This window comes from Alnus glutinosa, chromosome 11 (genome assembly GCF_958979055.1).
Source record: "Alnus glutinosa chromosome 11, dhAlnGlut1.1, whole genome shotgun sequence".
Lineage (NCBI taxonomy): Eukaryota > Viridiplantae > Streptophyta > Magnoliopsida > Fagales > Betulaceae > Alnus > Alnus glutinosa.
The window spans coordinates 5,160,528-5,182,700 of NC_084896.1; the positions used below are offsets into that span (position 1 = coordinate 5,160,528).

The 22,173-nt window shown below is 37.5% G+C and overlaps 1 protein-coding gene across 1 annotated transcript; it reads left to right on the plus strand.

Annotated features, from left to right (window-relative positions):
* Nucleotides 1-10,702: 10,702 nt before the first annotated feature.
* On the plus strand, nt 10,703-14,997 carry LOC133882678 (uncharacterized). Its single transcript, XM_062321881.1, has 3 exons — nt 10,703-11,453; nt 14,013-14,132; nt 14,668-14,997. Exons 1-3 carry the CDS (start codon nt 10,896-10,898, stop codon nt 14,677-14,679), a joined length of 690 nt encoding a protein of 229 aa, XP_062177865.1. The 5' UTR covers nt 10,703-10,895; the 3' UTR covers nt 14,680-14,997.
* The last annotated feature ends 7,176 nt before the right edge of the window (nt 14,998-22,173 follow it).

Here is a 22,173-nt window from a genome sequence, read left to right on the forward strand (position 1 = left end):
AGTTTTATGACTTCGAAATTTTGGAGTTGGTGATCACTGCTGATTACAAAGAGATTTCTTTGAAAAAATATATACACAATCCCAAAGACATTTAAGGGATTCAAGCGAATAAAAACAGTTGTTGACTATCATGAATGATCCAACTAACACCGTTGACGTGACTCACTCGACGTTCAAACTGTCTGCTTAATTAACTTAATTTGGTGCTTAAACTTTCGTGATTATCTATGTGCCGGGCCTTAAGTATCCGTTATTAGATTTTGGGGGATTTTATTTATTCCCTCAACTCTTTTAAAAATTAACAATAATAATTGAAATTATTACTGTCTAGTTAAAGTTATGATGGATCGGGCAATGGGCAGGGACGTGATTCGTCGAAATATGTTGCGGATCTGGAAACTGATTGGAATGGTGACATTCAAAGAGTTAAACAAAGCATAGATCAGATTTAGATGGAATAAATTTCTTCTTGTATCTATGATATTGTTTTGTTAGACCAATAAACTCTATTTTTATGAAATGAATAAAGAATAAGCATTGCTATAAAAAACAATAATAAATTAAATTAATCTAAAGTAACAACAATGACTTTTAAAAATGGAATATATTATTATACCATAAAGCGGGAAAGATTAAACCTTATAACTAATTTTAGGAAATGCCAATATTCTTTCAACAATAATAATACGATGAATTCGACTTAGACCCGGTTCTAGTTAAAACTATTTTAATTAGAATTAAAGTACATGTCTTTTATGTTTTATTATAAGATACACGTGTCACAATTTTAATAAGTCCAATTTCAATTAAAATTGAACCTAAGGGATAACCTAATGGGATAAATAGTAGAGTAACGCTCTTCCTCTATCAAAAACCTCTCCTAGGTTAATTGAAATTAAACTATGCTCACTTTTTTTTCTTTCTTTCCATTATTTTTTTTTAAAAAAAGTTAATTATGTTTGAAACAAGGGAAAAATACATTTTATCCCTAATGTTTCACCCATTTTTCAATATTGCCTCCAAAAAGTGAAAAAATTTGCAATGGACCTCAACAAAGTTTTTTAATTTTGTAATGTAGCCCATCCATTTGAGGATTTCGTCTTCCCTGACGGAAATTGCCACACTTGCGTCGCATGAGTGATTTTTGCCGTCTTCTTCACCAAATTGCCCTCATGTAATTGAAAAATTCTCTGTCGTTAATCTACAAATAAAATTTAATCCCAACGCAATTGTTTCAAATGAAACCACTTGTGTCACATTCAACGAATACTCTCCACCGCCACCCCAACACATCACCAACCCAGTTGTTCGTCTAATCTCACAACTATGGCTCTCCCAAAGCGCCAAAGTCGAGAACTCTTACGCCAAATTCTAAGAAGGAACATTCAACTGTCCATAATCGTTGTTTCCTTTGCAAACCGCAAACCACAAACCTAGTAGAGTTGAATCTGCAGACATGTGAACCACGCGCTACAATACTTGTCATCGACATGTTCCCAAACTCTCTCTGCATCTGATTCGCCAGGAAAGTATTGTTTCCTCAACAACGAACCTCATGATTGTTCAAATACCGCAAGAGAACCCAAACCCAGATGAAATTGGCGCAAACCTCATTTCAACGCAAACCTAATTTGGTGAAGAAGACAGCAAAGATTACACGTGCGGCAATTTTCCTTGGGGAAAACGGAATCCTATAATGAATATGTTACATTGCAAAATTATGAAACTTTTGTAGGATTCATTGCAATTTTTTTTTTTTTTTACTTTTGAGACAATATTGAAAAATTTGTGAAACATTGGGGGTAAAATGTATTTTTTTTCCTTGAAATAATATGTATAATAAGTTTATGACAGCCTTAAATGTGTCATTTTGCAGACGTATATGCATGTAAAATCATAAATATACTTAAATTTGTCAGCAATTTTGCTTCCACTTGTCTTTGATAGTTTCAGGCTTTGAATGTTTACAAGATATTAAGCATATATAGCTTCGAAGGTAAATAATGTTGCTTGACTTCTTGACCACTGCTTCGCGTTGGTCGAGTCTTAGAGGTGCTAGCGACGCCTATGTTACGTGTTGCAGTGGATGAGTATAGAACTTGGCTTGCAGCTTTATTGTTTGGTACACAAATGTGATTAATATGGGTGTCCCCTTAAAGTGAAGCAAATTACTTTTATTTCCTTTATACATTTCTCTAATTATATAAATTTAGGAGGGAACTCAAATTTTTGGTGGGATAAAATTAAAAATATATAATAAAACTTCTGAAAGAGTAAAAAAAATAATAATAATAATAATAATAATTAATTCTAGATGATCTATCTAATAGAAACATGAAATTTTAAGGGAAGTTTTAAAATTTTTCGAGGCTATTACCTCAATCTTTTGTGTAGTTCCACCTCTTATTATATGGACTTGATTAATTGTTTCTATAGTAAACAAGGCTGCCGCAGTTAGCAGCTAAGAGTGACAATTGAACATTACTCTATAGTGTTCACAATACATGTAGTACCCTGACCTAAACTAGGGTTAATAAATCCTTAATTAGGCTTTGAAGATTAGTAAGAAAAAATGTTTGACGTGAAAATTAAGAAAAGTAGGTTTGAAATGACACTTAATTGGGTCATTTTTTGGCCTGAGTGATTGACCTCCCCCTCTTTTAGTGATCGATTGGTTATTTGAATACGTCTAAGAATAGACATGCAGGCATGGAGTTTGGTCTATTTAAGCATCTTTAAAGTTGGTCACTTTGTGGTTTCAATGTAAAAATGTTTGAACTTTAAGTGTTAAATGGTGTTAGGAGTGTTAAAGGGGTTATCTTTTTTAAGTCTTAGGGCCTCTAGAGGCCTTATCGGAGCTAAAAATGTGATTTTTCAGAAGTTGAAGATGATAAACAATATAATGATCGATCACTGCTACAGTGAGTGATCAATCACCCCCAGATCATAATGCTAAAATAGGTTGTCTTGAGGACTAGGGTGAGGATTTTAGCCTAATAAACCCTTCTAATGACAAGATACGTTGCAGACAAAAGAATCGAAGTATTCAAAGGGGGAGTTCGAGGAGAAATATTACAATTAAAAACTCATGTGAAAACTATTTGCCAACATTTTCAAGCATTCATATTTTGATATCAAAAGTTCGTATCTTATACAGTCATGAAATACTGTGTGATTTTAATGTTGGGAACCCTTAGTTTCTAATTAAAGATAATGATTTTGGAAAACGAATAATTATGTGAATCTCAATGCTATTTTACATACATGAAAATGAAATGATAATGTGCTTGTGTGACATGACCACCTTTATTAAATAATGCAAAATTTACCGTGAAAGAAATATGTAGCATATGCATACTAGACTATACAAATAGACCCTATGGCCTAGCTGTTGTGTGTGAGTTTCTACTATGGATCTGAGTATTACCGTGACTGGTGTAACCACCCACCGGTGGAGGTTACACTTGCGGCATCGCCTAATTGCGTGCACATGCAGCTAGAGTATCAACCTAATATGAGCGACGAAAGGGTGGCTGCCTATTGTACTTCATTGGGACACCAATATTGTACCTTACGTCTCACGGAACGCGCAAACTTTACAGTGAAAGGGAAATGACTTGAATAGAACATAGCAGGGCAAGTTACGAGACAACTTTAAAAACAAAATCAATCTTCTGCCATCCCAATCTGTGTTTCACCTCGACCCTTTCCATAGCCCTTCCACTTTTATCATCTAGCACAAGTTTATACACCACGAAACAACCAGTCATAAATTGCCACCCATCTCCATCATACTAGCCTCATCTTCCATGACATCGGCCTCGATCTTTGGCCAATACATATAAGTGCTCCAGTCTCCCAGCCCTCCTTCAATCTTACTCTATATCGTTTCTACAGTTTCTTCCCGGTTGTTGATGTTTATATTGAGTTGGGGATAGTCATATGGGGTCATCATATGTGTTTTTTATCTTATAATTAATTCATTATTCCAATAGTATTTGAGTTTGTTTTTGGTAAAGGGGTGTTTTTATTTTTATTTTTTATGACTTGGTACTTGATGATATGATATTGATCAATATTGAGTGTTGACATGGACGCTGGTGAGTAAAATGAGATACGTGACATATGACCAATCATTAATTTTGACCATTAAATGACAGAAAAACCTATTTAAAACTGAAAAATAAAAAATCAAGAAGTTTATTCTTAAAATTAGAAAGTCATATACAAAATTTAATTTCAGACAAATACTTAAAAGCTAAATATGATTTTTCTCTCTAAATTAATTTGAAAGAGACAGTGTTTAAGGTTGAAAAGAAAGTATAATAATAAGTATTCAAAAACATTTTTGTAACTTTAGAAAGTTATGATCCTAGGCAGGTCAATTAAGAAAGGGGTCATTGAGAGGAATGGCCTAAAGAGAAAAAGGAGAAAGAAGAGAGGTGTTTGAGGAGGAGGGAGGCTCCACGCCTCCCTTCCCCCAATGATGCTTTCCTCCTAGTTCTTTTAGGGCTATAGAGATTTTTTGTTTTTCTCGTGGCTTAGATCTAGTGGAGCTTTTGTTCTCCTAATCCTTTTAGGGTTATGGAACTTTTGTTCTCCTTGTCCTTCTAAGGCTATGTAGCTTTGTGTTTTTTCTTTGTTTTTGGTTTCTTTTGGCACGAAGGCTAACACAAGACTTCTCGTAGGAAAGCGGCTTCTCCGTTCGTATCGTCGGCGAAAGTTTGGCTGAACTTTTTTCTTTTACATATACTTTTGAGGCCAGATCCATGTTTTTCCATCGGTTTCTGCATGACACGCGTAGTTTCTCTTTTGATGTCGGCTTGTGTTGGGTGCTTTCTGTAGTTATTTTTTTCTCTGTTTTTTTAGAGTAGTTTTTGAAAGTCCGTATGTTAAATTTGCAGATTTTACTGGACTTTTTATAGCTTGTTAGTTAGATCAGTCATCTTTTCTATATTAGGGGTGCTTTATTGTTAAAAAGGAGTTTAAACGTCTGTCCTTGTAATATTTGTTTATTTGTAGGTAACATTTAAGTTAGATTTTTTTGGCTTAGTGTGTAGGGTGTCGATGTGCCTCTATTCATTGTATTTACCTTCGAACCTCTTCAAATTAATGCATGATAGCTTCGACTATTTTGTTAAAAAAAAAGAAAAAAAAAAAAAAGGAAAGTTATGATCCTTGACCACCCAAACACTAGTTTATTGCAAAATGACAAAATTATACGGTATAGTGAACACTTCCTAAATACATCCAAAGATGAAAGAACAACGCCGCTACTTCTGACGAATTCTAAACAACTTGTTTCTGATTCGTTGGCACTGATGCAGAGCAGTAGACCCTGGCTTTTGATTGGCCAAAGACTTTTATATGGACCGTCTTTTGATTCTTATCCCCTAAATGTCAATAAAATATATGAGGATTGATATTTCGCCACACAAAACTATTTATCACTTTTTTATTATTATTATAATTATAAAAAAAAAAATCACAAAATCATGTTGATGAGTTGGGTTTGGTTTTGTATTTTTTGTTTAAAAAAAAAAAAAAAAAAAAAGAAGAAGAAGAAGCAAAAGATGGTTAATAATTGTGTCATATGGGGTCCATAATGCATTCACCTTGACTTCATACTTTATTACGTCATTTGCTGAGGGAAAAAAGAATGATAAGAATGAATATATTGGTAGAAGATAAATGTTGATGAGAAAGATCATACATAATTCGAGGAATTACTTTTTAAGAAAAAATCGATTTGGGTGTATCTAGTTCAAATATGTTGTTCCCACCCAACCGAACAGGGCTTTGGACACCTCAAAATTCAAAAGATATGGGCCCTAGATTGGAAAAATTCATGGAAGTTACTTTTCCATGATTTCTAGTTCTTTCCTTTGTTTGTAATTTGCTTAGAAAAAAAAAAAGAAGAGTTCTTATCTTCTAATGAGAGAAGTTCTTATCTGAGTTGTTGTTCGCCGGGAAGGGAGGCTCTTTGCCACCCTTCCTCGGTGGTGTTGCCTCCTAGCCTTTTTGGACTACGGAATTTTTTGTTTCCTCCATAATGGGTATCATTGGAGATAGTATTCTCCCAGCCATTAGGGCTGTGGAGCTTTGCTTCTCCGAGTCCTTACTGGACTTTGGAGTTTTGTGTTGGTTTTTGTTGTTTTTTCTTCGTCTTCTTCGCGTTTCTCTGACAAGAGGTTGATCCTGAGGCGTCCGGTGGGGAATTTTGTCGTTGTTGTCTCGCCTGTGGAGCGTTTCCGAGCCTTATTTGTGAAGCTTCTTTGATGTTAGATCTACGCTTATCCATAGGCTTCTGAGAGACACGCGCTACTTAGATGGGTCCACCGGCGTGTTCTAGCTCCGTCGTTCTTTGCTGCGGCCGTGTGGGTTACCGGTGGCCGGCGCGTGGCTATCACGCGCCAGGGACGTCTTTTCTTTGAGCTGCGCATGACGGTCACGCTCCGCTTCTTTTAGTCGCGCAACGGTGGTGCCCGGACTCTGAGAGGCCGATCTGCTGTTTGGTAGCTTCGGGGGAGGCGCGTGTTGTTCACGCGCCGTTTTCTGGCGATGGCAGTGTTCCTTCCGGTGACTTGGATTGATTTCTGTTAGATTTGTTTGTGTATCCCTTAGTTTCTATGTACAGTTTGCCTATGTGTGGCTCAAATTTTATTGAAATTGTCTTTGTAATGGAGGCTTAATTGTAATTTTAGTAAAGTTTGGGATTCTGCATAAGTAGCTGTTTTTTAAGCTAGATCCTTCTGGCTTAAGAGTTTGGAGGACATGTCCCTCATTGCTCAAGATGTAAGCTTTCAGAATTTATAATAGCACATGCTATTAGTTCAAAAAAAAAAAAGAAAAAAAAAAGAAAAGAAAAGAAAATTAATAATAACCCAATACAGAATTGCCATTAAGCATATGAGACCTTGCACGGGTTGAAGACGACATATACTTTCGGTCAAGAAATGCTATAAATTCAACTCGTATTTTGTCGGTGTATAATCAAAGTGATGTGGCTCTCCATTAATAAAAGAAAAATAAATAATAAAAAAAAAAAACACCAAAATCTAATTTTCAAAATTAGATGACAATAAGGTGTCACATCACTCATTGTATATTGGTGGGATACCAATTGAGTTGGTAGCATTTCTCTGTTTTTTTTTCTTTTTTTTTTTTTCACTAATTATCAATCTGATCAATATCTTTCTATTATTTACGGTTTTTTTTTATTATACTTAGCATGTTTATTGTATGATTAATAATTATGTCCATATTTTTATTTTGTTTTGATTTGATCACACAATAGATATTAAAAATAGTGCTGTGAATTAAGATGAAAGAATAATTGCCTATATCTTTTTACCATTAAACTCAACCAATGAATCGGACTTAGCCTGAATTACAAGACTAGTATAGTATCGTCTAACTTTTTAATTTGAATAATTAATCCAATCCGTTCGATTCTGTTTCTATTATTATTTTTTGAAGATTTTTTTGTCATATTTATTTCTAATAATCACGTATTTATTGCGTTAGTTATATATATATATATATATATATATATCACATAATCATATATGTTGGGAAATATCCCTGATAGCTAATAGATGCGCTTATCCATTAACTAAGCCCATCTGTTAACCCAGAATGCCTGGCAATGTGATCCATCGGGTGCCAAAGTCCAACCCGACCGGGAGCAAGGTTGGGCTTAACCCAAGCCCAACCGGGAGCAAGGCCAGGCTTAGCCCAAGTCCATCCAGGAGCAATCCGTGAAAAGCCTTGGAAAGATTGAGATCCCGAGATATCTAGAGGTGTCTCAAGAATATTAAGACCCACGTTCCAGATACGTGGAAACCCATGTCCCAGAACGTGGGGACACATGATCTGAAGAATCGGAAACCCATGTTTCAGGAACATGAAGACCCATGCTTCGGGTGTGCGTAGACCCACAACCCACGATCAGAAAGTCGGTTGCCTCCATATTCGGAGAAAACCAATCCAAGTCCTTACTATAAATACACACAGACACTCAAATATTAGCTAGCTGAAATTATTGTGATTAAGGCATTCATATATATTCTCTCCCAAAGATTGATTTAAGCATCAGAGTGGGACTAGCTGACACTCTCAGCAAGTTCATTTCTCGATCTTCATTGTTTTGCAGAGAACAAAAGGACTTTCTAGAAGCTTATGCTACTGTTCCGGAAACCATCTTAACAATATATTTAGTTATATTTTGTTGGAAAAAGTTCACGCACTTCTTTAAATTACTACTTAATTGACAATGTCCTTAAATTGTCAATTTAGACAATATCCCCTCCAAATTACTAAAAATTTGTCAATGTCTCTCCAAGCCAAGCAAAGGTTTGGAATTCCTTTTCCAATTTTATTACGTTGACTGTACTTGATGAACAAGAATATTTTGAAATTTGATTTATAAATATGATCTTCCTTACAAAAATAATTAAAAAAAAATTGTAAAGAAGACATTGTCAATTGAGTGGTAGTTTGAAATTTGATTTATAATTGATTTTATTTTTATTTTTACCACCTGTTACTAGTGGTATACAAGATGGGTGGTTATTAACCGCTAATAACTACCAACAATCGTTAATCGGATGTTAGAACAGATTCCTGTCTAGTGACGTGTTGATCTTCAAGAGCTTTCAACCTGCACGAAAGAAAATTGCGTCAAGAGGAGCCCGACAATTCCACTCTGATGCTTAAATTAATGTTAGCCTGATTACCAGATTTTTAGAATAATAGAGAGCAATCTTTTATACCTAGGCATTAATGAGGTATTTATAGGCAGAGTAGCAAAAGTAATCCCTCTTTTCATTGAGCCACGGGCTTAGAGGGCTAGTATTCGAATTCAAACAGTCTATACGTGATATAGTTTATTTTGAACTAGGAGTCTTGTCGAGGGAAGCTTCTTCCCTTATGGTTCGGCCATCATGGCATGCATCTTGCAATTTTCGGTGGTTCTGTATTTTATCGATTCTGGATGAGTTGGACTTGGTAGTTTATCATTATGAGTTGTTGGGCCAAGATGTTGACTGGCCGACCGATTTAATCCATACTTTAACTGTTGTTGGGCTAGAGAAATATTGGACTCGACCCATATCTGGCAGGTCGGGATTTTTATTTAACACTAGATAAACATGAAACTAGATAATCGGACACTTCAATTACGGTCACCAGTTATAGGATGTATATATATATATATATATATATATATATTCCTGTAGTTTGAGCCAAATGAGCAGACGTGTTTGTCCCTAATTAACGAGTATCGGCAGAAAAATATTTCAATGTTTTGACGCTCTGGAATGAGATTAAACGAAAATTTCCTCCTGATGGGCAAAAGGGGATAAGATTTGATCACAACTTGATCGATGCTTTGGTTAAGGGAGGTTTCTTCGATGCGGTGTCGTAGTGATTCAAGTAGGGGAGAAAAGTCAGGAGATGAAGATCTTTTAAGAATTGGGCTGGTAATGCATGAACTTCAACGGTGCCGATTGTTTATGTTGTAATTTTTTTTTTTTTTCTTTGAGTAGAAAGTAAACAAAGAAAATGGACGGAAAATCTTTTCCATTACAAGGAGGAAAAGAGCTAGAGAAAGGTGAAAGAATGTGAATGTAGCCATAGTGTAGTCTGGTTGTAATCCAATTTGCCACATGATGGGTACAAAAGTTTACACTTCTGTTAAAATGATTAGCTGTCCAACTAGGTTGTCGAGTTTATGCTTAGCAACCAATTTTCTGTAGAATTTTAGGCATTGAATATTGAATGGTTAGATATTGGATTAAAAAAAAAAAAATTAAAGGAAAAATACACATAACTTTCTCAAACTACTACCCCATTGTCAAAGTTCTCTAAAACTACCAATTGTGTCAATGTCTCTCCTAAACTATCAAAACATGTCAATGTCCCCCGATGACAAAAATACACTTCATAAAATTATTAAAATTAAAAAAAAAAAAACTAAAAAATTATTAAAAAATTCTAAAATAACAAAAAGTTATAAAACAAATAACAAAAAAAAAAAAAAAACTGAGTTTTCTTCTTTTTTTTTTTTTAAATTGTTTTTTTTATAATTTTCAGTTATTTTTTTTTTCGTAATTTTTTTTATAATTTTTTTTTTTTAGGTTTTTTTTTTTTTTTTTTTTAGTTTTTTCTTTTCTTTTCTTTTCGAATTTATAATGACATTTTTTTAGTAGTTTGAGGAAGAACATTAACACAATTGGTAATTTAAGGAGACATTGAAAATTGAGTGAAATTTTGAGAGGAATATATGTACTTTTCCTAAAAATTAACAATGTATGAAAATTGATTATTCGATTATTACATTAATAACCGGTTTTTAAGAACCGGATAATTAGCGGTTGGTATCAACCGATTACCGATATTTAAATGATAATAATTGGAAAGAAATAATTATTGTACAATTATTGATATAATTCTTGTACAACTTTAACAATTTTTTTTTAAACTAATTATTAGATTTGTTTTCTTAAATATATGAACTCTAAATATTTAATAATTAATCTTACAAAAAAAAATTGTTAAAATTATACAAAAACTTTACTAAAACTGTAAACGTATCCCATCTTGTTCTTGTAATCGGATACTCTAATTACAATTGCAATTATATCACAATTGCGATTACGAAAAAAATAACAATAACCGCGACCGGTTGGAACGACCTGCCCGTCACTACCAAATTACCATCACTCTCAAACCGTGAAACCGTAACCGCCTTTTTTACAAGTCGCCAGTCGGTGAGCGCTCACAAAACACACGCAAGTGTTCTCAATCTTGATCTCAATATTCTCAACCCCGCAACGATCAATTCTTTTACTATCACAGAGAGATTATCATCTTGAACGACGTCGCAACTCGCGATGCCGAAGAAAATGGGAGTGAACAGCAAGGCCGAGGAGGCTAGGGCTCGGAAGAGCGCGACCGAAGCAGACCGCAAGGAGCGCGAGGCACGAGAGAAGGAGGAGCAGTACTGGCGCGAAGCCGAGGGGGCGAAGTCGCGCGCCGCCAAGAAGCGTGAGGAGGAAGCGGAGAAGCGCGCTGAGGCCTCGGCGCGCCGGGCGGAGGCGCGGCGACAGGCGGAGCTGGAGGAGAAGGAGCTCGAGAAGGCGGCGAGGAAGCCGGACAAGAAGGCGGCCCGGGTCTCGATCCCGGTCCCGAAGGTGACGGAGGCCGAGCTTAGGCGCCGGCGCGAGGAGGAGCAAGCCGAGCTGCAAAGGAAGGCCGAGGAGGGGAAGAAGCGGCAGAGCAGGACCGCGGCGGAGGAGGAGTACGAAAGGATGGTGCTGGTGCAGAACACGAATCGCGACGATTCAATCCTCGAGGCGAGGACGGTGGAGGAGGCAATCACGCAGATGACCGTCGCCGATAGCTTGCCGGTGGATCGCCACCCTGAGAGGCGGCTCAAAGCCTCCTTTAAGGTGCGCTCTTTGGTTCAGAATTGTGAATTTTTTTTTTGTTGAATGTTGAATTGTTTGTGGAGAGTTAGGGTTTTTATTTGTTCCGTGAATTCTTGGTTTTGGTTTTGGTTTATATATACGCACATATTTACATTTATGTATTTATGTATGTGGCTATGGCATTCGAGCTCTTACTTGGAGGAAATGAAGTTCGGATCACTTCTGAGGGGACAATGGTTGTTCTTGTGGAGAATTGATTTTTATGTTAGCGTTATCTTGCGCATGGTGGAGGCTGTGGAGCGCTAGGTACTGTGAGAGTAAGAGATTATAGAACTGAGTCAAATGCTGGAAATGAGAATGTAGGTTATCAAGGATGCAGTTTGAAATTAGCATGCGTTTCAATCGATGAAATTTTTTAGTTCTGCAATGCATAAGGTAAATTGGGAAATGTTAAGTTAGTTTGTGGTAAAGTTATGGAGTGGATGGATATACTGAATTACTGAATGTAAATTGGGCTAACATAGTGTGTGCACAAGAGACTATATCATCAATAGGAGTGGTTAAATGAGTTGAATTCATATGGTACAGATTGTGGCAAATGTTAGGGATAGTGGTGGATGAATGTCCAAAAGGGAATGTTATTAAGTGTGTTGAGGAATGGCTGAGACGAGAATGGTTTACTTCATGGAGGTTTTTGATAACTTATATGGAAATTTAACTTTTACAGGCCTATAGTGGACAGTAATGGAGAGCAGGATAGCATTTGTGCAAATTTGATGTAGGAAAGAAATTGAAGCAGGAGATGCAATGCTGAAAATTGACATGGGCCTGTGGCTTTTACAACCCCTTTAGTTGACATTTTGCTGCTCTTTTTCTAAAGAGGTAAGGCTGAGCTAGTGATGTCTACCCACTGCTATAAGGGGGGAAGAGAATAATGTATCTTGAAAGGATATGTTGGAGAATAATTTATTTTTTTTTTATTTTATTTTATATAAGTAAAGTATATTCAAAAGGCACAAAGGGGCGCAACCCATAGTACATAGGACATATACATGAGGCTCCTAATTCAAAGAAAAAAGAGAGCATCTATCTATAAATTCAAAATAAGAACACTCATGCATAAACTGAGATTTCTCTCTCCACATAAACAACGTTTGTAGCATCATCTTCTTCAATTTCATTAAATCAGTCTCACAATCTTCAAAATAGCGTGCATTTCGTTCCCTCTATACACACCAGATCAAACACAATGGAGCCATGCGCCAAATCGGTATCAACGACCGATTTCCCTTTTACCCCCTTCCCCCTTTAACTCCCCAACATATCTTTCACTAACCGTGGGATTACCCACTCCACCCCAAACATTTGCAATATCGTCCTCCACAATTCTGTAGCGACCATACAATGCAAAAACAAATGGTCAATGGACTCTCCATAAATCTTACATATATAGCACCACTCCATCACAATAATGTTCCTCTTTCGTAAATTATCCAAAGTTAAGATTTTTCCTGAAGTCGCCGTCCACACTAAGAATGCCACTCTCGAGGGGACCTTAACTTTCCAAATACTTTTCCACGGAAATGAAGACTGAATAGGACTAGATAAAACCTTATAGTAAGACTACCTCAAATGATTTCTTTCGTGCTGGAATCCAACACATTTTATGTTCTCCCTCACTTCTAACTTTAAGAGTGTACAACATCTCAAAAAATCTACTAACCGCTTCCATTTCCCTAAAATGAACCGGGAGATGTTCTTAGCTCTCTCTTTCTTCTCTCTGTATCTTGTCTGCGTGCACATGCATACTCACATTTTTTGTATGCACTTACTATGTAGTCAAAGTGTTGCCTTTAACTTTAATATTTCTAGCTTTAATTTTTTTCTTGATATTTTTTCTTCTTTTAGTTAGATGTATCTCTTGTATACTTCCTATGTATTTGGCATGCGCCTTTTTGCTATTTTAATAAATTTGCAATTACTTATAAAAGTAAAATTCTTCCTTTCCAAGTGAAAGTTGTCCCAAAACAGAAGATATGAATTTGTAGCTCAGAATCTACTCCTACTCCCAAAAAAGAAGATACAATTTCTTTCTTTCTTTTTAGTGCACACTTGTTCGCTCACAGTTTTGATGTATTTTCTCTCTGTACCTTAAGGGTAAGATTTAAATTTGTTTACAAAAGAATAGCAATTTTAAGGATGGAGTTTTGTGGCCATTGTACATGTATTATTTTTGTGGCCATTGTACATGTATTATTTATCATCCTATGGTGGAGTTGCAATTTGCATCATTATTAGTGCTATTTCTCTCACTGCTGCTGCTGCCACTTCTATGATGTAAGTGCTATTGCTGGTTTCTTCTATGAAATATAGCTTTGGAGTCTGTAGCTATAAGCTTTCTTCCTTTAATATTGGCTAGTTGGATGAAAATATTTTGAGGTGTCATTTCGTTATGGCCAAGCCACTTTCTTGTATTGGGTGTTTTATACATTTGCTCCTTCGTATCCTATTAATGTATGGTACCTGAAAATTATCTTCTTCCTCTGTTGATTCAGTGTTGATTTCTTCTGTTACTTGTAGGCTTTTGAGGAAGCTGAGCTCCCCAAGCTGAAGGAAGAGAAACCAGGTCTTACTCACACTCAATACAAGGACATGATATGGAAGCTATGGAAGAAATCTCAGGACAATCCTCTTAACCAGGTAAGTTTTAGAATTTATCTTCTCAACTGGTGCCTTTTGCTTTCAATCTGAATTTTTGTAATCTTGTGTTTTCCTTGCACTGCTTTTGGAGATTAGGTTGAATTAATGTTTTCCTTTTCCGTTTTAGTTTTCCATGCTTTTACTGGACAAGGATCCTTTCCATTTCACAGTCAAGATTTAAAGTTGGTGCATCTAACGGTGTACATGATGTTACATTATTAAAAGACTTACTAATATTGACATCATGTACATCGTTAGATGCACAAAATCCTAACCATGAAATTCATTTAAAATGGAGAGGATCCTCTTCTGCTTTTACTAGCTTAGTTCTACATGAAAACTGAATAAGGTCCAACTCTGTTTTAACTTCCATGTTCTATGGTTTACAACTACATCTAGCTATATTTAATATTCAGACCCTTCAGTTACTCATAGAAGACACTGTTTTTATGGTTTGGTGGATCAACTGTAGATGGGTTGTTCGTTACTTTTTCTGATTCCAACTCTTTAACTGGTTGTAATTCTGCACAAGCAGATTGCTGAATGAGTGATCACAGCTGCATCTTCGGCCCAGAACAGCAGGCAGGTTTCATTGGGGATTGTCAAGGAGTACTGCATTTTGATGTGTGGCAGATCATTCGTGATTCATATGCTATATGTGGTTTCTGGCCTGTTGTATGTATAGTGTCCGCTTATACTTAATAAAATCTGGATAGAGAAAGACAATGCTAGCCATTGTCTCTAGCCTATTTTGGTTACAGTTGTACTATAACTTTTTTTTTCCCCAACAAACAACTGATTGGTTTATATGCAGAGAAATGGTATTGCATGAAATTGGAGTAATAATATTTCCTTTGTTGCGAAACATGGTATATGCTGACTAGTTGTTTTGGAGGGTGTTTGCCTTCCTCCCCCTGTGGAATACTGAAAATTGACAAGCCGAGTTTTGGCTCTGTAACTATGCAGAATTGCTTTGCGTCTCTTGCTTCTTGTGCTATTAATTTTGTAAGTCACGATTTTCGAAGTAGAGGTTTTAGTTTTGGCTCATCATGTGTAATGCCCCACATAGCTACAATTGTTTTGTTAAAACCTAATGCGACTACATACGGCCTGCCCTATAATTCTTTACTAGCTATCTATGCCAACAGGCAATACATCTTTTGCAAGGTTGCTCTAAGGCTTGCTACCTTTCATTTGTATTTGGCTAGAAAATTCCTGAAAATTTTGGGTTAATTGGATTTTGGAGTTGGTGGATAGTGAAGAGGAGGACGAAGATTTCTAGGGTGTGGAAGACTGGATAATGCTGGGGTGGGGATGGGGAATAAGGAGATTTTGGGTGATTTTCCCCTGCGACTCGTTTAGATTGGGATTTGATGGGGGAGCCATGTGAGGGGATCGATACCACCTTAGAGGCTACCCCCCTCCCCGTGGAAGGTAAAGGGTAGAAGGAAGCTTCAAAATATAGAATTGCTTCATCAACTACGATGCTAAGTTTATATCCTCTAGGTGGGAGAAAGGCAAGCCTCACGTCTTCTAGCTTTAGTGCTTCGGGAGGTTTTGTTGTTTTGTTGTTTTGTGGGTTTTGGGTTTGATGGTTTGTCAGGTTTTGGGTTTGAGGGATTGGTTTTCCTGCTTGTTTAGAGCCTCTTGCCTGTATTGTTTGTGTATTTAGGGATGTCTTATGCTTTTTAATATATTTAAAAAAAAAAAAAAAAACATGGATGTCTCAGTTAAAGATCAATGTTCTTGTGGGTAGGGTAAAATCTATCAGAAAAATGCATGGAGTAATGGTTTCCTTAATCCGAAAAATGCTAATTTACGCAGGCGGTGGTTGTAATTATAGAGCCTTGCAAATTGCTGTCTTTATAAAATCAAATGCATACCTGTTAGTTTTAATAGCTTGAGCAGTGTGGAACAGATGCTCGAGTGTCTTTATTGATTGTGTATTTTTCAATGCATGTGATCTTTTTCAAGGCTGGTCATCTTTGGGCCACATCGGCGGGAATATATATATATACAAAATAATGTTGGTAGTTGAGTTTTAAAAGTGGGCACTCAGCTTTGTGCCCTATTAATTATGTAATTTGTGTGTTGCTTTGCGCTCATAAATTGAGCAATCTTCGTTGCATTAAGAGCCAAAAATGAAGGAAGATTTCGTACTTTTTGATAAGCTAATTATTACACAACTCTACTCAATGAGGGGCTTGCCTTAATTCAATAAATAGACCTAATCGCATCTGAGATCGAGTACTGAGAGAGCATTCAGATCTGGTTTTCCAAACCCTCTTTTTCATACATGAAGAACCACTATAACATTCTTCACCCTTTTTTTTTATTCAATTCTCTACCTCTCCTCGAGTAAAAAAAAAATGGGTTCATCAAAATTTGATTTGATTTGATTTTTTTTTTTTTTTAATATATATTAAGAATCGGATGTGAATCACTATGGCATGCGTGGAAGTGCTTGTTCTTCATAGCATTAGACTTTAAAAATTCCCCACCGCAATATCTGGTGTCTGGTGATTTACATAAGAAGTATGTCATATTCTCTAATTAATATTGTTGGGGATAAATCCCACTCAACCCGATCCAAAGAGGAGATTCGAAAGTCAAATAAGGTCAAAACATATAAGAATAATGATCATATTAGAAGTCTAAGAAGATATCAGATCAGAAATCTAAGAAGATATCAGATTAGAAGTCTAATAAAGGATCAGAGTTCAATTAGAACTTTGATATCAATTCTAGATCTCGATTAGAACTCTGACAGCAGTTCTAGATCGACAAGGAGCAGAAATTCTAATCCAGCTTTGGCTCCACCTCTTTGCCTATAAATAGGCCCATACCCCAAGTACAAACTAAGACTCAATTTTATGCATAGAGCATTATTTTCTCACAGAAGCTAACTTAGGCATTGGAGCGGGACCCCCGGAAGGGTCCCTAGGTTTTGTTGTTTTGCAGAGTTATTGAGAAGCGTGAAGAACATCAAAGGAACGTGCAGATTCACACCATACCGGAAACTGTACCAACAGTTTGGCGCCGTCTGTGGGAACAATTATTCGTTCCTCATAAAAGAAAAAGAAGATCCAGCATGGTGATGAACACACGTTCCGGAAGTCAGACCAACCGAGAGCCCATAGTCCGAATGGAGCCAGTTATTCAGAAAAATTTGCAGCCTCCACCGAACCCTCCCCCGGGGGGTGGAGATCAAAATCGTATAGCAGCGTTGGAAGCCCAGATTGAATCCTTAACACAGCGGAATGCCGAGTTGTTGCGAAGGAGGCCGGAACAGCCCAATCCCGAGATGAACAGGGATGAGCGTGAAGAAGAAGATCACAACAGCAACACTAATCCTCGGAGGGAGGATGATCGCCAAGGAGATCTGAGTAGAGTTATTGCTGAGCTGGAGAGAAGGTGCACGTACATGGAGATGGAAAGAAAGGACAAAAGCAGATCCGTAATGGTGGACAAGCTCCTAATGGGTATAGACTCACCCTTCACCAGACGGGTGGCAGACTATCGGCTTCTCGATAAGTTTAAGGTACCCCAAATTCTAAGTTATGCAGGAGACAGAGATCCCTTGGATCACCTAGAAAATTTTCGAGCTCATCTAGACCTTCACGGGACACCTGATGAAGTAGCATGTCGGGCCTTCCCTCTTAATCTTTCGGGGAATGCCCGAGACTGGTTCAGGAAGCTGCCCCCGAATTCCGTTGATCAGTTCAAGGAGTTGTCCAAAATATTCCTAACCGAATTTCTAGCTTTCCGAACAAGGAAGAAGCCTTCGGGATATTTGCTACCATTGCACCAGCAAAGCAACGAAAGTCTTAAGGAGTTCATGGCTCGGTTTAACCGAGAGAAGGTAACGGTTGAAGATCCAACCGAGGATATGGTATTTGCTGCCATTTATCAAGGAATTTCACTCGAGGAGCCTTTGATGAAGAAGTTGGTCCGGAAGCAACCGAGTACCTTGCAGGGCCTCATGGATAAGATAGAAGAATTCATCAATCAGGAAGAAACGCTGAAGTCTATGGCCAGTTCTAGGCCACCCCGAGAGACAGCCCCAGAAAAGAAAAGGAAAGAATTCAGGAAAGTTGATGGGGAAGAGCAGAGGCAGGTAAAGAAGTTTAAAGATTACAATTTTACACCTCTCAATGCCGAGAGTAAGAAGAAATCTCTCGGATTAGTCCTAGCCGAGTATAAGAAGAAACTTCTCGGACCAGTCCTAGCCGAGAAGGAGCCTCTCGGATCAGTCCTAACCGAGAGCAAGAAAAAACTTCTCGGATCAGTCCTAGCCGAGAAGGAGCCTCTCGGATCAGTCCTAGCCGAGAGCAAGAAGAAACTTCTCGGATCAGTCCTAGCCGAGAGCAAGAAAAAACTTCTCGGATCAGTCCTAGCCGAGAAGAAGCCTCTCGGATCAGTCCTAACCGAGAGCAAGAAAAAAAACTTCTCGGATCAGTCCTAGCCGAGAAGGAGCCTCTCGGATCAGTCCTAACCGAGAGTAAGAAGAAAAACTCTCGGATAAGTCCTAGCCAAGAGTCTCGGATCAGTCCTTGCCGAGAGCAACAAGAAAGCATTCTCGGATCAATCATTGCCAAGAGAAAGAAATAAAGAGAGCCAGGGGGGTCGGATTTAACCCTCGGGTTTTGCAGGTTTTTTATGAGACATGGAGAAAACCCTAAGGAAAAACAAGAAGGTAATGGGGGATAAGATTTAACCTTCAGGTTTTGCAAGTTAGCAGGTTTTCAGAAGGAGACAAAGCTCGAGTTTCCTTAGACATGGAATTCCCATTATTCAAGCAAGCTTCGGATAAGGGAATTGGGGGGTAACTGTTGGGGATAAATCCCACTCAACCCGATCCAAAGAGGAGATTCGAAAGTCAAATAAGGTCCAAACAGATAAGAATAATCATATCATAAGTCTAAGAAGATATAAGATCAGAAGTCTAATAAAGGATCAGAGTCCAATTAGAACTTTGATATCAATTCTAGATCTCGATTAGAACTCTGACAGCAGTTCTAGATCGACAAGGAGCAGGAATTCTAATCCAGCTTTGACTCCACCTCTTTGCCTATAATTAGGCCCATACCCCAGGTACAAACTAAGACTCAATTTTATGCATAGAACATTATTTTCTCACAGAAGCTAACTTAGGCATCGGAGCGGGACCCCCGGAAGGGTCCCTAGGTTTTGTTGTTTTGCAGAGTTATTGAGAAGCGTGAAGAACATCAAAGGAACGTGCAGATTCACACCATACTGGAAACTGTACCAACAAATATCTTGTTAATTTTCAGCCATTTATGTGTGCCATTCATTACGAAGTATCAAATCACAAGGCAACTTCTCTGCCCCCAATTTCATTTCTCCTTGTGATTGATGGAGACAAATTGAATAATAATTGGGCATAACTTGGCCACAATTCAATGAGTATAAAGAAGGATCACGATGGCAATGAGCTAGCATGGCTGAGAAATTTCTTGTAGGGCAGCTTTAATGGTGCATTGAATTTAGATTCTAGTCTATGCTCTTTTTGTGGCCCTGTGGAGCTTTCAGCCAATTAGTGCATTTTGGGCAGCTGAATTTTTGAAAATTACACTTATCACCTTAATTTATCATCTAATTTGTAATGTTATCCTCAATGTTTCAATTTTTACAATGTACCCCAACCAATCTACTAAGCAGGTTGCAGTGTCCATTTTTCGTTAAAAGTTTTCTATTAAATCTTAACAGTGGGGGTATAATGGACATTTCACGTTATTTAAAATGACAAAAATACCATGCATTAGTTAAAAAATTCAGAAAAAACGAAGAAAGAAAAGAGAAAAAAACCCTCCCACGGCTGCATTTTTTTGTTTTTTTTAATAAAAAAAATGATATAATTACTTTTCTATAAATTTTATGGGAATAAAATGAACATTTTATATCATGTGTGGGTCACGTGATGCGCTTTCTGTATAATTTAATAGAGAATCGATGGAAGGAGATATTACAAATTGAGTGGTAGATTGGTAAGATACAATACAAAAATTGAAACATCGGGAGATTTTTTGCAAATTGAATGATAAATTGAAGGGTAAGTGTAGTTTTCCTTTTTTTTTTCTTCCATTTTTCTATGTAATTGCCATCCAAAATCTTACTTGTGTGGCAACATCTATGTACCCAAGGTCTACTACAGCTGAATTTTACAGATCCTTTCACTCAAGGATGAAAACTAGAACTAGAGAGCAACATTCTAGAAGACACAACTATAATTTTCAAAGTGGGTTTAAATTATAATTATGAAGAGCTACTCAAAGGGTGCAAAATATTCCTGCTTCATTTTCACATACGAATCCTTTAAGCAGAATGACCTTATGTTGCAGACCTGGTAATCAATAAGAGTTACTTGATGCAATAATATGAAGTCATTTTTTTTTTCTTCTTAATTATAAAAGATCCAGGCAAATATAGTACTTCAACCCGTAATTTGTGTTCATAAAACACCAGTATGGAATGTGGTTCATAACAGATCCTAAATGTCCCATATGTAGGGGTGGGCGTCGGTTTGTTAGGCGGTTAAGTCGGTTAACCGACTTTTGTCGGAATGTAGTCGGTGAATTTATTTCGGTTAAGTCGGTTAAGCGGTTAATAGGCGGTCGGTTAAGTCGGTTAAGCGGTTAATAAGCGGTCGGTTTAGTCGGTAAAGCGGTTAATAGGCGGTCGGTTAAGTCGGTAAGGCGGTTAATAGACGGTCGGTTAAGTCGGTTAACATTCGGTTAAAATGGGTAATGAAACGACGTCGTTTCGTTTTATATCGATTCGGTTAATCGGTCGAAATAGAATTCGGTTCGATTCGGTTCGGTTACCGCTTAAAAGGCAGTTCAGTTCGGTTCGGCTGCAGCTTAAAAGGCGGTTCGGTTCGGTTCGGCTGCCGATCCGGCTTTCGGAATAAAATTTTATACCGACTACCGAACCGAAATTAGTCGGTAAGCGGTCGATGGTGGTTCGGTTCGGTTCGGTAAGCGGTCGGTAGGCGGTAGGCGGATAATTTGCTCACCCTGGGCCATATGGTTTGTGTATGTAAGCCCTTTAGTACCCTTTTCTTACATGTCGGTTCTTAAAGGTGAATTTTATCCAAAATTTATATAATTTGATATCAGAGTTGGTCACCACGAGAATAGGATAGAAGGGTTTCCGGCTTTACACTACAAAAAAAATTGTTTTTCGCCACTTGCAGTTCGCCACGTGTACGGTCACTGTACACGTGGCGAACTGTTGGCCGCGTGCAAGTGGCCACGTAAATACACGCGGTGGGTCCGGTTGACACTAACTGCACAATTGGCCGCGCGTATTTTAATACACGCGGCCAACGGTTGGCCGCGTGTATTATTATACACGTGGCAATATGTTTTTTTTTAAAAAAAAATAAAAAATAATTTTTTATTTAATTTAAATCTGTATTTAATTATTTTTTTAAATAATTGATTGTATTTTTAATTTAATTCTTTACTTTTAGAGGAAAAAAATATAATAACTGAAAAAAAAAAAAAAAAAAAAAAAATTGAAGAGGAAAACACGTACGAGCAAGTTCAGTAGGGAGAAAGAGAGATACAGAGAGAGAGAGAGAGAGACAGAGAGAGACAGAGAGATACAGAGAGAGAGAGACAGAGAGAGCGAGAGACAGAGAGAGAGAGAGCGAGAGAGAGAGAGACAGAGAGAGAGAGAGAGCGATACAGAGAGAGAGAGAACACACTGTGAGAGAGAGAGAGCGAGAGAGAGAGAGACAGAGAGAGAGAGCGATACAGAGGAGAGAGAGAGAGAGCGAGAGACAGAGAGAGAGAGAGAGAGCGATACAGAGGAGAGAGAGAGAGAGAGAGAGAGAGAGAGAGAGAGAACACACCGTGAGAGAGAGAGAGAGAGAGCAATACGTATCAACCGGATACAGAGGAGAGAGAGAGAGAGAGAGCGAGAGCGAGAGACAGAGAGATACAGAGGAGAGAGAGAGAGAGCGGTACAGAGAGAGAGAACATCAGAATATGCATGTATTTAACGATTTTTTTTT